This window comes from Triturus cristatus, chromosome 1_2 (genome assembly GCF_964204655.1).
Source record: "Triturus cristatus chromosome 1_2, aTriCri1.1, whole genome shotgun sequence".
Taxonomy (NCBI): domain Eukaryota; kingdom Metazoa; phylum Chordata; class Amphibia; order Caudata; family Salamandridae; genus Triturus; species Triturus cristatus.
Genome location: NC_140580.1, coordinates 571478775 through 571496009, shown reverse-complemented (window position 1 = coordinate 571496009; position 17235 = coordinate 571478775). Strand labels below are relative to the sequence as shown.

General features: G+C 47.5%; 1 protein-coding gene across 2 annotated transcripts in view; it reads left to right on the top strand.

Annotated features, from left to right (window-relative positions):
- SFXN3 (sideroflexin 3) overlaps nt 1-17235 on the top strand; it is a 154571-nt gene that overhangs the window by 122219 nt on the left and 15117 nt on the right. For both annotated transcript variants that reach the window (XM_085606486.1, XM_085606489.1), the window contains exons 8-10: nt 1450-1499; nt 15304-15353; nt 17166-17213. In XM_085606486.1, the coding sequence (XP_085462612.1) occupies nt 1450-1499; nt 15304-15353; nt 17166-17213 (148 nt within the window). The remainder of the gene's footprint in view (nt 1-1449; nt 1500-15303; nt 15354-17165; nt 17214-17235) is intronic.

The window sequence follows — 17235 nt, the reverse complement described above, 5'->3', positions numbered from 1 at the left end:
GGGGCTCTGGGCTGGTGGGAGGGGGGACTGACCTGCTGGTGGTCCTGGACTCTCCTGCCCTACCCGAGATGTCTGTGTTTGTGTTAAACTTTAGAGGGGGTGTCCGGTGTTCAGGAACCCCGGTGGGGCCAAGGTGAAAGCAGTGCCCTGGTGGTAGTGCCTCTCTCTGGTTGGAGGACTGAAAGTTACTATGGATAAAAACAGTGCAAGTTGGGGCCTGCTGGCAAAGCAAGCACGGGGGATTCATTACCGAAGTGCGTGTAATGATATCCGGATGGCTAAGGCCATGCCTAGAATGTAAATAATATCTTTTGCAAAATGTATTTTTTGGAATGGAAATAACCTACCTGTTTTGGCTAACGTGTATTGTTTGGTTTACCTATGCCTTGAATAAATGGTCAAATGTTTCAGTCAAGAACAATAAAAGATTACTCTGCTTTAAGGTATAATAAAGGACTATGCAGTGATGACCAACTATCTGCCTTATGTCTTTCCATGGTGTCTAAGGGGTGGCAGTGAGGATAAGGATGTTGTTTCACTGGGGGGTGACTTGCACGTTGTATGCACACTATATGCACTTTGAATTCTGTGCAAAGATGCTTTTGAAGTACCCACACTGTGATATCTAATTGGAAATTCACATTCCTGATTGTGCTGCTGGATTGGCTACAGAATCAGTATGAAAGCTTTTGTATTGATTGAATTGCTTGGTGCATATCCAGTGCCTGACATTGCTATGGTGGTAGGTGAGTTCAGGTAACTAACAACAGGAAAGGCTAGAGCATAATTTGTTCTTAAAACAAAGTGACAGTCCCAAAGGATTCCTTAGGAGTCTGTCACCCGCACGATTGCCGAACACCAACGCTGCCTATTAATCCACGTCATGCCTCATTCCGCCACCACTCTATAGTTCCTGTCTTTTTATCTTACTTTTGCAGGCTCTTTGCCCTTCTTCTATTATCTGTCAATTCCTGCTTCTTTCTACCTTTTCTTCCTTTCTCCCTCTCTCTTCCTGTGGGGCAAAGTCTGATGACAAAAATTCCCGGTTCCCAACAATAAATGCTGGGGCCAGCCACCTGCAATCACCTGCACAAACTAGGCCTCGTGGTAGAGTGAGCTTGATGCAGAATAAGAGGTACAACCTGCTGAACCCTTAATCCATCCGATAAACACTGGGAGGCGTGATCAAATATCCAGGCACCTTTTCAGCATGACCTCTGGACTTAACTTAATGTTAGTATTGGTGATGCCCAAAATGGGCCTGGATAGACCTCCATAAGTGTTCTCGGAGTCAGTGGAAGTGAAATGTCCTTTACTTTACGTTCATAAAGTGTTCTGGCTAGGAAGAAACGAACACACCTATTTAGTAATGGCAGACTGCATGAGCTCTGAGAGGAACATTTCTGTAGTTGTTGAACCTATTTGTCCTTTTCTTTCTTTCCCTTTCAGCTATCCCGCCTGTCATCATGAATGCACTGGAAAAGAGAGCTTTCATGAAGGTAACTCCTGTGTTTTGAATTCATGGATTTGAGCTTTTTAGGTTTAAATCTATTTTATTGATTTAAAAAAGATGTAGAAATACAAACAGGTGTCTCACTCATAACCAGCAACCGTTGAGGATTAATATAAGGTGAGGGTAAGTGAACGAACCAGATTTGGGGGAGTGAGGGGGTCGCCTTGGGGTAAAACGGCTGGAGGGGAGGGTAAGATAGCTTGACAGAGCTAGCCGCTTAAATAGATAACAGTAGTAGGTATTGGTGGGATCGTGAGAGTGTTTATGCGCACTTTCTCCTTCACTCCTGGTGGGTCTCTGTGGTCGTGAGTCAAAGTGTGCGAAGGTGTGCCGGACAGGTGAGCTCTTGGAAAGTCTCGGAAAAGAATTGTATGCATGGGCCTCATGTCTTGTCAAATCAGGGGAGTTTGTTATCTGTCACTACCAACAGTTTTTTCATGCCTGGTAAGTACCATAGCTTATGCAGCCAGTCGATATGCGATGGTACAGTGTCTGTGCCACACTTGGTCAAGAGGACTTGCTTAGCTGCACATAGTGCTAGGGTTATCGCTTTCCCTGTAAGTGATTGCTGAGGGTATGTCAAGACTTTAGGGAGCCCTAACAGGATGTAGCTGGGAAATTTAGGGATGTCTGTGCCATATATGTCATTAATATCGGCTAGTACCTTTGCTCAGTAGTGATGTAATTTGCGGTAGTGCCAAAGAAGGTGGGGTAAGATTTGGGGTGGGCGGAATTTGCATAGTTATTCTACGCAAAGCTCCGTGAAATGGTAAAAAATCTCCGCAAACATGCAGAAATTCCGCGAACACGCGGAATTGCGTGTTCGCGATGCTTTTTTCCTGTTCGCGAATGCTGTTTGCGTGCTCGGGGGGGGGGAAATATCTCGCAAACACGCATTTTGAGAACGCAAACAAGCAAAAAATTCCGCAGAGCCCCGGAACGCAGAATTTTGGGCAATTCCGCGTTCTCGGCGGAACGTGAAATTACCCAAATTCCGCAAGTTCTGCAAGCGGAACGGAATTTACCACCCAGGCCTAGGTAAGATGCCTGGGTGGTCACAGTTTCAACAACAGGTATCTGTAGTGCCATGTTTCCATTTAGCTACCCTAGCCGAAGTGTAATATCAGTAGTGTGTCCATTTGAGAACCCTCTTTTTCCCAGAATCACTAAGCAGAGGTGTGAGCTCTGTGTAAAATATCATATTTTTCCTTTGAAGTAAATGTACTTTCACATTCAACCTCCAATCTCTTCTGGGCTTCAGTTTTATTGGTGGCCATAAGGGTATTTAAAAAGTTGTAAATATCAGAGAGGATGCTTTTGTCATAGCGGCGGGTAAGAAGCCATTTTTTAAATGGCTTAAGTAGTCTTGTGGCATAGGAGGGTACCCTTGGGTGTGTTACCCATTGTTGGATGGCAACGTAACACCAGTACTAGCCATTCGTCCGACCATATTTGCTTTGGATTTGCGGGAAGTGCATACGGTCAAAGTAGTCAAAGAAGTCCCCTATCCTTTTGCAGTTGGCGTTTTGCCATTAAAGGTATGCCATGCCCTGCGTGGCTGGGGTGAAGGCAAGTTTCCCTACAATCTGTGTTACTGGGAAGATGTGTGTGGAGAATCCCTTTGCCAGCTTAATCCTTATCCCATATTCCGATTGTCACCTGAACAACTGGAGAGACATAGATGCCAAGCAGTCGATGTTTTTTCCATATGTGTATCCCAGCGATGGCTTGTTTAATAAAGCACCATTGTTTTTCGGTGAGTGTCCTGCTCCATTCTACCATGTATCTCAACTGGGCTGCTTGGTAATAGTGGATCAGGTGAGGAATGCCTAGTCCGCCCTCTATTAGTGACATTTAGGTCTGCTTCTTAGCCATTCGTGCCTTCCTACCGTCCCAGATATAGGTTTCAATCAATGTCTGGAGTTTCTCAGTGAACGCTTGGGGGGGGGTTTGAATGACGTAAAGAACCTTCAGGAGGAGTGCCATTTTAATGGCTGCAATCCTACCCAACGATGGAATGGGGCTTCCCTTCAAAGATTGTATGCCAGAGCGGGCTGTTGATAGCAGGGCAGCATCGTTGTGTTCTGCCATCTTTTCAACCGTAGAGTAGATTTGAAGTCACATGTATGGGACCCCTTGCATGGTAAATGGGAACAGGAAGAGGCGCTCTAACTGAAGCTTAGCAGTGTGAAGGATGTTAAGATTAAGTGCATGGGATTTCTGCAGGTTACCCTTAAAGCCCGAGGCTTTGCAAAAGGCCTCTAGCTCTTGCAGCCGGGGGATACAGAGGTTTGGGGTTGCATGAGTGCAATCATGACGTCATCCGCATATAGTGCAATTTTATGTTACTGGCCACCCATGCTGAGGCCTCTGATATGTGGATGTCGGTGAACCTGTTCTGTGCATAATCCCTTCTTGGATACTACAAGTTGGAAGAAGGCCCAGTGTACATGGTCGAACGCTTTCTCTGCATCAATCGAGAGTAGGAGTACTTGAACCCAAGAGTGGTGTGTTTTATCAGTGAAATGCAGTAGAAGTTTTTTGTTGTTCCCTGCATCCCATTTTGGGTATAAATACTTCCTGGTCTGGGGCTATTAGCCCTTGCATAGTGGGGCTAAGACGAGCTTCTAGAATGCAAGTAAAGATCTTGGCATCAACACTAAGCAGAGAGATAGGCCTGTATGATGAGCAAAGCGTGTGATATTTTCCGGGCTTGGGGATTACTGTAACTGTGGCCTCCCTCATTGTGTCCTTGAGTGTTCCAGTTTCACTAAAGGAATTGTAGAGGCGAGTGAGGATTTGGGCCAGTTGGGCAGCAAAGGCTTTTTAAAAATCTACAGTGAATCCGTTGTGTTCCGGAACCTTGCCTGTCTGAAGCTGTGTAATGGCTGCAAGGACTTTGTCCTCTCTTATGTACTTCTCGAGGTGAATAGCATCTGTAGCTGGGAGGCTTGTGGCAGGGGAAAGAGTGATATACTCTTCGGAATCAGTATATGCTAGGGCATGAGCAGAATACAAGTCAGCATAGAAGCATTCAAATGCGTGTGCTATAGACCTGTCGTCCTGTGCATGTCATCCCAAGAGTCCCTGAATCTCGGCCACTACCTATTTGTCTGTCTGGGTTCTTAATCTGTGGGCAAGTAGGCGACCTGCTTTATTACCGCCCATATAGTACGTCTGCTTAGTGCGGAGAAGGGCATACTCTGCTCTGTCCATACCTAATGCTTTCAGTTGTTTCCTAGTCAATGTCAGTTGCCTCCTTACTTTGTGGGATCCTGACTGTGCATGGGCCTCCTCCAGATCCTTCACTCTGGTCTCTAGGTGGGTGCGATTGTCCTTTCTGTCTTTTTTAAGCTTGGCAGAGATAGCTATAAAAAACATAAGGCCGCTTTTAGGGTATCCCAAAGCAAGGGGGAGGTGTGCCAAATGCATAGTTGGTGCTGAGAAATGTGTGTATAGCCTCCTTAACTTCTGTCAAAGTGAAGTCGTCTGTCGATAATTTGTGGTTTAGGCACCATTTGTGATGTGGTGCTGGAGTTCCTGACAGGGATAACGTGATCGAGATAGGGGAGTGTTCGGATAGGGCTGCTGCAACAATATCTACTTGTGTAGGGGCTGCTATGAAGCAGGGGGACGTCAGGAAATAGTCTATCCTGGCGTATGTCTGGTGAGAGGCAAAGAAATATGTAAATTCCTTTGTGGTGGGGTTGCGCTCCTGCCATACATCAGCCGGACCTACATCTCTCAGCCACCTCAAACCTGTCTTGGTAAAAGCTCATGTCTGACCCGTACTGTGCTCTGAGCAGTCCGGTAGAGTGTTTGGGTCTAGGTTGAGGTTGCCCCCTAAGAGAATCTGCTTCAGATGTGAGTAGCCATCCCAATGCTTCTATAATTAACCTTTCCTGATGTACATTGGTGGCGTAAATAGTGGCTAGTGTGAAGTTACGGAATGTATCTAGAGTCTTACTGAAAGGAGTTGACTAGGGTAGACTGCTGAATCTGAAGGACTTGTCCGTGGAAGTGCATGGCCAACAAAATCACTACTCCAGCCTTTTTTCCTTATCTGGAGGATAACTACTGTCATGTGATCCAGCGGGACCGCTAACGCGTCCCGTCATCCTTGACAAGATGGGTCTCCTGCAAGAGGCATATGTCGCATTTGGAGTCTCTGAAATTTGTGAGTTGTGCTATATGCTTTGCAGGATCATTGAGTCCACAAACGTTTAAACTCAGGATGTTAACCATGGTATCTTTGAGGAAGTAGTGTTGGTGATGGAGTAGCCTAGGAGTCTGATTGCCACAGATCCCCATTGGTGTTTAAGGTTCCACGCTGTGCTAAAGAGGCTATACATGTAGGAGTGTGTGATTGGGGCCTCTCCGTCTGGGTCGTCTTGACCCGGCATATCGCGGGAAGTTGACTTGGAAGGTGAGGGATTATGTAGCTGATCTGTCTTCTTGTCAGGGGGCTTGGAGAGCATTTCCCAAGCGTTGCATATTTTTTCCCGTGGTGGGTCGCCATGAGGGGTGTCTGGGCCTCTCAACAGATTGGTGAACTGTCGCAGTAAGGAACTGAATGGAGGCACAGAATCAAGCCCTCAAAAGCGCCAGTGTTTTGAAGAGTTAGATGATTTTAGTGTCACAAGATGGGTATTTGGGGTCCTCAGGAGCCAGTGGGATGTGTTGTTCCCAGCAAGCTCCTACTTTAGGATGGTGGGGAAACCATGATCCCTTCTCTGCTTCCCCATATATTAAGGCTCTCCAGTCACTATCCACCTGTCAAGCTCCCCCTGAAGTGTCTGAATATCTAATGGCGGAGGCGACCAAAACATGCAGTTCTGGTCAGGCATCTACCACCTTGTGCTGTAGGGGGAGGACATCAAGCTCAGGTGCCGTGTGTCAAGTCCCCATCTCGTGTCTCTTGGGACCTTCAGGTCCTGTGTCGGTCGCCCTCCAGCCTTGGCCTCCCTGGGTAGTGTTGTGCTATGCTGAGGCTCCTTGAGGCAGGGAAATTATTTCTGGGCTGGGGTACTCTGTCGCAGTTTCTGACCGATGCCTCGGTGCGGGGCTAAGCCGCAGTGTTGGTCCATGCCGCAGGCGCTGCTGCGACCACCATCTTGTTCGTACTCCCGGCTCCGCTGCATTATTGGTGCTTTCGTTGAATGCTGCCATCAACAAAAGGCAGCTCAGGGCTCCGGAGGTTTTCCTGGCATGGTCTCCGCTGCCGCAGAGGGTCAAAACATCAGGGGCATTGCCGGGTCCGCCCGCTAGATGTCTTTGGCTCCAGAGCGCCGGGTTAGTGCATCTACACGGGCGCCATGTTAGTGACGTCCCCGGTTTGTCACTTTTTTTATTTAGATTTTTTTCCCCAAATTTCTTTATGGGAAAATTCTCCAGGCAAACTGTGCATCAGTGAGCAAAAGTGCTGTACATTTAAGAAAAAGCATACAACAGCAATGCAGCATTTGGTATGTTTTTTTTTTTTGGAAAACCTTTATTTCGAAATTCAGGACACAGCTATTCAGCCGACAGCCCGAAGGTTCGGCAGCATTGCAAGTTAGGTACAGTAATGCGTCCCGGATACAGTACGAAGAGTAATGCAAAGGTCCAATTTTAAATAAACACAGAAAAAACACACAACAAACCCCAGCAAGGCAGAACATTGAAATACCATGGCGAAAGCCCCCAGGGGAGGCAGGACCCCACTCATCTACTAAGTATAAGACTGTGTGCGGAGGAAGAAGGGGAACAGCAGAGGCCCAGAACGGGTACCAAAACCAAACTGCGCTGGAAGGTAGGTCAGGGGGAAAGCTGTTCCTCGGGAGGTTCCAGATCCGGGGCAAGACATATTCCCCCCCTGTATAAGTTCCACCGCCCCCAGATGGCATGCCACTTCCGGGGGCGACCTCTAGAGCAGTAGACCGTCTTCTCCCTAAACATGCTCCAATCCATGTTCTCCTTCCACGCGGTCAGTGTAGGGGGGCCCGGGGAGCCCCATAATCGCGCGATATCCCTTTTAGCTACCATGTTACCCAGAGTCACCCATTGGGTCTGTGCCTCATCGAGATCAGTGGGCCCCCAAACGTTCAGGAGGCAACACCGCGCCTCCGGCTGTATCCCAATGCCCGTCACCTCCCCCATAACTGCATGGACTCTCCTCCAGAACTCCACAATGACACCACATTCCCAAATGATGTGCAGGAAAGTACCCACCATACCACATCCCCTTCTGCACAGGCCATCCTCCGAGAATCCCATGTGGACCAGCCTTGGCCCCGTAACATACACCCGGTGCAGTATTTTAAGCTGCACCAGCCTCAGACGCGACGGGATCGCAACCTCCTTAGGCGAAGAAACCGCTGACTGCCAGTCCTCATTATCCAACTCGAGGCCATCCCTGGTCCACTGTTCTCTCAGCCCCAATAGCAAGTCTGCCCGGACGTTTATCAACTTCTTATATATGAGCGAAATCGTGCTCTCGGGCATATGACCATCAAGGACTCGGTCCTCAAGGGGAGAGGACTCCGGCACCTTCTCACCCTCCACTAGGACTGATCGGAGGGCGTGACGCAGCTGGATATACCTAAAATACTCTGAAGGCCCTAGCTCAAACTCAGTCTGCAACTCCTCGAAAGACTTCACCCTCCCCTTATGCAGCACATCCCCCACCCTGGATATACCTATCAGATCCCACTTATCAAAGCCCTTCGTATGCCAGAGTCTTCCCAACCTTTCCGATTCAAACAATGGGGTAGCGAGGGTTAGCCTGTCCTTCCAGCCCAGCGAGTCGGTCGCCATCTTCCATACGCGCACCGCCACACCTGTGGGCCCCGTGAGGGACGAGTCTAGGGACCGCGAATACAACGCCCTGTAGTAGTTGCCGCCGCGCAGCAGCCACCTATCCATGGCATACCCAGGGCTGAGGGCAGGGCCGTAAAACCCATGGTTGATCGCGCTCAACTGCGTGGCCCAGTAGTACCGTCGGATGTCTGGGAGCGCAATGCCCCCATCGTACCATGGGAGCGTCAACTTTGAAATAGCTATTCGCGGCCGCCCATCCCACAGCAACGTCCTTTGGAGGCCTTCGACCTCCCGAAAGTATTTAGCCGGTACCCAGTCCAAGGTGTTCTGGAGGGCGTAGAGGAAGCGGGGAAGAGACATCATTTTGAACAGGGCCGCACGCCCAACAAGGGAGAGCGGCAGCCTCCGCCAACCTTCAACATCTCGCCTCAAGCGTGCCAAGGGGGGGAGCAGGTTCCTCTCATAGCGCACAACAGGATCCATGGATATAAAAATCCCCAAATACACAAAACCTTGCTGGGCAACCTGTATCGAACATGTTCTAGGGATCGGTGGGACCTCGCCACTAAGAACGTACAAGTACGATTTGCCCCAATTAATCACAAGCCCCGAGTTCCTACCGAACGATGCGAGTACGTCACAGACCACTATAAGTGACTTCTTTGGTGAGGCAAGATACAGCAGGATATCGTCGGCATAAAGCGAAATACGGTCCTCGTAATCAGGCGACCACCGAAGGCCCCGTATATCCGGGTGCCAACGTATCCACGCAGCCAACGGTTCAAGGGCGAGGGCGAACAGCAGAGGCGACAGGGGGCAGCCCTGCCGAGTACCCCTTCCAAGCTGAAACGGGGCAGATGCCCGACCATTCACCACAACATTCGCTAGTGGTCCCTCGTACAGCAACCGGACCCAACTCACAAACCCGCGACCGAAACCAAACTTGGCCAGCACGGCCCATAAATATGCCCACTCCACCGTGTCAAAGGCCATCGTGGCATCGAGAGATGCCACAACAGCCGGTTCACGCAGCGTGCCCGCCCTGGCGATGAGGCCATGAAGACGCCTAAGGTTCAATGCTGTGTTTCGGTGCGGGATAAAGCCAGATTGATCCGGGTGGACCAGATCGCCAAGTACCCTAATCAGACGGGTAGCCAGGAGTTTGGCCAGAATTTTCGGCTCAGCGTTGAGGAGTGAAATGGGCCGATAGGAGACGCATCTATCTCGGGGTTTACCCTCTTTGTGTATGACCACGATCGACGCCAGCCGCTGATCCAACGGAAGGATCCCATCTCCCCGCGCCTCCAAAAACATGGCGCGCAGGTGAGGGGCGACCCTATCCGGGAACAGCATTTGGTATGTTGATCAGACTTGAGAAGATTTCTTCAGAACACAAACATTTGCATAATGACCAATGAGTTGATACTACACCTCCCTTCAGTTTGGTTAAAAAGAATATTTCTGATGGATACTTAAAACCACATGTTCCTCACCTTTAGAATATTCCCCTGGCTCTGGACTGGATCTGGACATATTCACAGTAGTACTCCTGCACGCCGTTAGGTGTCTCTGTATGGCTCTGCATTGACTTTGCTCCTCTCCAGAAGTGACTTTGCAGAGCAGCGCATAAGCATGCCACTGCCTGGTAATACCTGTTTCTTTCTTTCTGTTCCTTTGGACACGAATCTGGAGCTCTGCTCTCTTTCAGTGGTTGAAAAAAAATCCCTTTTAATACTTTTCCAGCATGCAAGGTAACAGTGGACTACCAAAGAGCTTTGCTGTGACTGTCTAAAATAGATGTCGGTGATGGACCTGCATGTCATATGCTTCTGGTGTCTGGGCTCATGGCATGACTCCATGTCGTGCACAGAAATTCCAATCTGAACCCACAGGTGATCCGGGACCATGAGATGAAGGTGTATGTAGATGATCCCCGGAAAGAAGTCACAGCTGAATGTTGCTGAACACCGAAACAAGTCACATATATCATATACGCTCCTGTTCCGAATCACATGCACAGACTCATTCCCCCCTTGAGGCCAGTAAGTCTCTGTGTAAGAAGAAGCGTAGGAAGTCAAAGTGAGTCTCGACCCCATCCCACTACTCCCTGTCCAAGGAGAAGTCGGGATGGCATCTGGGCCCTATTGTGGAACTGGTTCTATAACTGGTTCTGTTGCGCCCCTTCAGTGACGCCTCAGGAGTTTGAGTTCTTTAAAGATGCCATGCTATGCATTATTTGGCACTTTTCAGGTTCCCTCTGGCAAGCCTTCAAGCCACAATGATCTGCAGGGGCCAGTCAGGTTACCCCTGGTGGATCCGTCCTTGGCACCGGCTGCACCTTTCAAACCCCTAGGGTTCTTCAACAACTCTTTCATTCCGACTCCAAGATCTGCACTGGTTTCTTCTCCACCCATGCTAGTTCCGACGTTACTGGAGCTGGACTTCGAACTTCTACTGACTGCGGTGTCAAGCCAAATACGTTTCGACTTAGACTGATGTCGCTCCTTGACTCCTCTCCAGTGCACCTGGTCCCCATTTGTTCTGACTGAAACTAAATGCATCCTCTCCCAAGAGGCCCTTTTGGCTGAAATTCTTATTAACCTGATAATGAGGATGGATTTATAGGGATGTTTTACACCCACACGATGATGATGCTCACATTTACATGGATTTACAGGAGGCCATTTGGTTTAATAACACCCATTATATGGGCCTAGTTCGCCCTATGAAGGAAAGTACTTCATTTGCTGTGCTGGTTAGACATGCAGCTGAGCTTCTTGAACTACAGCTGCCCTTTGTTGAAGTAAAACCAAATGTTCTCACTGAAGTTCCAAGCCATGGGCCAGCCTCCTTCGAGCCTTTACTACCATTTAATAAAGTCCTTAAAGGTACCCTTATGGGCACTTGGGAAAAACCTTGCTCTTGCTCTCCAGAGAAGAAGCAGGTGGACAGGCGTTACAGACTGGTACCAGGCAACGCAAACTTTCTAATGCAGCACCTGACTCCTGAGAGTTTGGTGGTCCAAGCTTCCACCAGCAAGGTGAATCCAAATCCATTTCCCCAAACTCCTCCAGACAGGGAGGCAGAAAGGACTGAGGCATTTGAAAAGTGAATGTTCTATCCACTAGTTTAGCTCTGAAATTGGTCAGTTCACTCTTCCTCTTAGGCTGTTATACACATGTGCTTTGGGACATGGTCAGGAGATACTGCTATGGGTTCTGGGGGAGTTCCGGCCCTCTTTGGCCCAAACCATTCATGACAGACAGCACGCAGCCAAATAGGTCCTCCGGGCTGGCCTGGACACTATTTGCTGCTTGGGGTGGGCGGTGGGCACCTGGTGGTGCTTCGCTACCACGTATGGGTGAGATCCACTGGCTTTTCTAGAGACTTGCAGGCATCTCCAGTGGATAAGCCTTTTGATGTGCCTTTCCATTTTAGCAAAAAGTCTGATTCTGCCATAAATGCTTTAAAGAAAGCCGAGCAACACTGTGTTCTTTGGGTCTCTCAACAGTTTCCCCAGCAGGATTGACCCTTTCAAGGCTACTGTACAGAGCTGACATGTAGGCACCACCACAGCAGTCACTTCAGTCCTGCGGCAGACTGGGATCCAGCAGACCTCCTGCAGGTTACTGAGCAACATTCCACTCCGCCCTCTGCCTTTGCCGCAGCAGCAGCCATCAAGCCTCATTAGTTTGCCCTTGGCGGCACAGAGCCACAGAGTGGGAAGCAGGAGAATATCTTTTCCTCCAGCGTAGCAGATCATCTCGTCCCACATAAGGGTCCCCCAGGTTGTCCAACAGGGTTGTGCACTACCATTCCTTCCTGACCCACCTCAGCTTCCTCCCACATCAGAGCGGCTTTTGAAAGAGTACCTTCTCCATCGTGCTGCAAGAGGTGCAGGCTGTATTGGCCAAAGGGCTCATAGAGAAGGGCTCATAGAGCACGTGCTGGCCTCGAAAATAGGGACTAGATGCTGCTCTTTCTACTTGCTCATACCGAAGACAGACAGAGGCCTTTGTCCTATTTAATGTCTTCACCTTCTGAATATTTTCTTCTGGCAAGACAGATTAAGAATGCTCACTTTGGCCCAAGTTCTGTCTGTCTTGGATCCTGGCGAATGGATCATTGCTTTGGACCAGCAGGATGCGTATTTTCATGTGCCTGTCCTGCAGTTCCACAGATGCTACCTGTGGTTTAAGGTTGGCCAGTAGCATTGCCCCTTTGAACTTCTCAGCTTCCATTGGGTGTTCAACAATGTGATGGTCGTGGTTGCTGCACATCTTCACAGGCTGGGGATTTCAGTTTTTCCCAACTTTGATGACTGAATGCTGACGGGGGGCTCTCCACTTCCAGATGATGGTGAAGCTCCTAACATCGTTGGGGTTCTTGAACGACAAGCAGAAGTCACACTTGACTCCTTCGCTGAGGCTCTCCTTTATTCCAGTCATTTTTGACACAGTGCTGATCAGGGCCTTTCCTTCACCTCAACACTCTGCACCACCATGCCTGGAGATTGCGTGGCAGCAGTTGACTGCGTTGATCTACCATCTGAGATTGTGGATATCAACCTCGTGACTATGCGTCCCTCTACAAAGTCCACCTATGCTGGGCAATGGGACAAGATTGTAAGCTGGTGTGGATTCTGCAACATAGACCTCTTACCAGCCAATCTGTCAGATGTGGTGCTGTTTGTTTTGTCTCTAGCCCAGCGAGGCTTTGCAGTGGGTACTATAAAAGGTTAGTTGTCTGCCCTTTTGGCCTTTTTGTATTTACAGAAACAAGCATCCTTGTTTGAATCAACTGTTTTGATGCATATTCATAAAGTTTTGACAGACTTGTTCCCTTCCAAACCATGTGTGTTACCACAGGAAGGTCTTAATTTGAAATTCACATTCCTCATGTGCACTCCCTTTGGGCCCATGCAGAGGTGTTCGCTGCACCTCCAGACTCTCAAAATCTTTATTTCTCATTGCGATCTCTTCAGCTTGTTGAGTGAGTAAGCTCCTGGCACTCTCAATGTGGCTATCCTACTTCACCTTTTTCCCACTCAAGCCGGTGTTGAGGACTAGGGCCAATTTTTTTCTGAAAGGTGTGACGCTGTTTCACATTGGGCAATCCATTGTTTAGACCTCAAAAATGGCTTAAGCTTTTACATAGATCCTACCAAAGACCATCTGGTGGATGATCAGCTCTTTTTGGGGTTCTCTATGGTAAAGAAAGGTAAGGTAGTGCAGAACAGGACTCTATCATGGTATATACTCCTCTGCATTAATACCTGCTACACACTGTTCATGAAACCGCCTCAAAGATCTGAAGGCTCATTCCACCCAGGTCAAAGATGCTGCCACTGTGTTGGCATGTATAGTGCCTGTTCTTGACATTTGTCAGGCTGCGACGTGGGCATTTGTCCACTCGGTCACGAAGCACAATTGCCTTGAGAGCCAGGTCTGGCGGGAAGGGCATTTTCCCCATTTGGTCTTCCAGGACTTTCCGGTCTAAGTCCACTCCACAGACTCTCCACCTTAGGAAGTTACTGCTTTCGTATCTATCATAAAGGTGAGGAGTCTGTAGTTAGAGTATCCATCCAGAAGAACAAGTTACTTACCTTCAGTAATGCTATTTCTGTCTGGATACTTTATCTACCACAGATTGCTCACTGCCCTCCTGCCTCTCCATTCTGTGGAGTGACCTCTTTTTAACATCTTAAAAAGTCCCAATTTAGAGATCTGTACACTGGAATCTCCAATTCTGTTGTGCTCGACATCCAAGTGAGTGGAAGTAGTCAAGCAAGAAACTGACTGTGCCATGTAGCTGTGTTCACTTATAAGCATCTCTGCACCATCCCTTCCAGGGTGGAACAAAATAAAAGTGGTGCCACGCTGTGCCTCCTAGCGGCACTTGGAAGCACTGCTGTGAACGTTTGTCGATTGAGTCTGGCACCTGGACAATATTCTAAAGGTGAGGAATCTGCGGTAGCCCATAGTCCACAGGTAGTGATGTAAGTTTCATATGGCTCTTTTCTGGAAACAAACCCGCAAGCTAGGCAATTCTCAACCGAGTTATGTATCCTCATCTGTATGTTCTGTTCCTTCTTTGGAAGGCTCCCACATCATAGCACTGCCCTCAGTTCAGGAGACCCAGGGGCTAACGCAGGATCTGATGCGGGGGGGGGAGGGGGATAGATATTTCACTTACTGTATTTTTCCAACTACTCTAAGAGCACAACAATAATCCTATGTGGCAGCCTGGTGGTGGAGTTCAGCCACACGTTCCGCCCTAAGAAGCAGCAGTCGTGTTTCCCAAGGGTCTTTGCGTCAGCTGGGGCGTCTTCCATTTTGTAGACATTGCAATTTTATAAGCTAAACCATGGTGCAAATTGTACTATGATGCACACGTTGATTGTTATTTTCTTAACTTGCCTATTTAATATGCTTCTTTTAGTATTGCATTTTGAACAACAGAGACTAATAAATTCCCTGCTTTTATTTCTTTCCCGAGTTTATAATGTCCAATAAATTATGCATTGCCGTTATGTTGGGATATTCTAATTATTTGAATAAAGCCCATGGCTAGCTTTGTCATTTTTTTAATGGTCATAAAAAAAAAATGTTGTGAAAGAGATGTTCCATTTCGGTAAAGAGAATAATAATTATGTTCTCTTTTTTGTGGAGAAATCTGAATGTAAGAGCATCTGCCACCTTTCTTGAAAGGTTTCTGAGGGGTATGTAAGGGCCCGATATGTTGGCATTATAAACCTATGTAAAGACACTTGATCTGCGGCCGCTGGCTATTCTCAGAATTTCTTAATGACTTGCAGTATCCCTTTCATGGTTTAGATGGGGGACTGGATTTGTCTTGACGTCATTAGTACTGTGTGCCCTCTTGCGTGCATATGTGGCACATCATTGACGAGTCACAGTTGACTATAACCCTGGGCCATGGCCGCACCCATTCACCACTAGCACTTACATCTGTGTTTACTTGTTTGACAGCGTTACCCGTGGCTGAACGCTCCTCTGCAGGTCGGACTTGTTGGACTGTGGTGAGTAGCTTTGTGGATGGATGTGTGATCAATGGTTTGTAACTTCCTATTCGTTCATGCAAAGGCCTGAAAAAAATACGTTGTTGAACTAGTTTTGCCAAGTTGCAAGAATGTTGCGTGGTTAGACCGTTGTGAAATTACAAAAATGTTTAGGTTTAAAATGTTTGAATTAATGACAGTGTTTTTTCGTGTGTATTTTTTGTATTTAAAAGTATTTAACCAAAACCAGGATAGAAGGTTAAAAAAAATTCAAGATGGCTCTTAACTAATGCAAGAGTTTTTTTCCCTGTGTAAACACATCGTAACATGCAATCTTTGAGGCAGTAAACAGTGTTTTTCTCATTAATTTGTCTTGTTCTATTGTAAAAGCAATGAAATTGAAATTACTGTATAATAATACATGTATGAATGCGCATTTAGTAGATCATTCACTTCAAATAATAGGTTTTATAAGGCCTTTGAATCACAGAGAGCATCATATGCGGTCTGCTAAAGCCGCTAGGTGCATACCCAGTGTCTCTACATCTACAGGTCCGCTTTTGCTCCACGTTTGGTTTGGGGCCAGTAGGAGGCGCTGCAGAGAGGAAGGACCTGTTCTGGTACCTGCTTCTTGCCCCCTCTGCCATCACTTTCCTTTGACTGACATTCCGTGGATAGACTTCGCCGGACCCAGTCCGCTCGCTTGCGCATGAGACGTAATCCGAGAGCTTGATTTAATGAGACCATCCAAGTCTGGTCTTCTGCGGAAGGCCCCAGTTTATTCTATTTCCCCCACCTCTTCCTTTCAGTAATGCTTCGACCCTCATTACGGGTGGCCTCTTAATTCCTATGGGGCTGCAAACAGCAGATACTGGTCCCGCTGGAATCATGAGATCCACAGGAACACTGCAGATCTCTTTACTTTCACCCAGAGACTTCATCTACAGCCAAAACCTTCACTTAAAACTGCAGGGGAATTACCAGGGGAACTGGACCTGGAATTACTCACTCCCCAGGTAAGTCCTAATTTCATTAGCAGACCCTCAGAGTCCAACTCGTGATGGTCCGGATTTCCATACCTCACAGACTTACCTTTACACCTAGTATCACTATCATTAACTCCGGGGGTGGTAAATCAGACCCATTTACTGAGCCATTCATGATGAGGGCCCAAAGCCCTACAGCTGAGAAAGCTGGTGGGTGTGTCCCCTGATTTTGTGCAGTACTCTGGCAAGGACTTCATGTAAGAGAAACTTCTTACTACCTGTTGCTGCCACAAACTACTGTTGAATGAGTGCTAATTTGCAGAATCTACGCACAACTGACTCAATCTGTGCAGTGAAATTAAATCCTATTACATAAACACCTCCTTCAAGAATCTTGATGAACCATGGCTGTCTACGATTTATCCTTGGCCTGCATGATCTGCATCTTACAGTCATAGTGACTCCACTTCGCAGCGCTGGACGGCTACTCATTGAAGAGAACAGCATTTATAGGTCGAGAACCTTTTTCATTAAAGCCTGGCCCTGTGAATGTTGTTGAATGATGGAACTGAATTTATACATGTCTTGCACAAAAGGCTTTACAAATGTGGCTGTCTGTAACTTAAAGGATTACATGTTGCAAACAGAAAACTTATATTGTGGAAAACTTAGATTGGTAAAAACAGACAAAAAAGATACACTGTATTCCAAATCATGTAAATTGATTCACTTGTTTAGCTAATAGCTTGCACACTAAAACATATTTCTAAATGCTGAAATATTTGTTCTTAAATTTGCTAGTACAAGCGTTTGATTACTAAAAAGGCATTTTCTTGTTCATTTTCAGTTTGGTGTTTGCAACACCACTTTGCTGTGCACTTTTTCCACAAAAAAGGTAAGGACACATCTCGAAACGA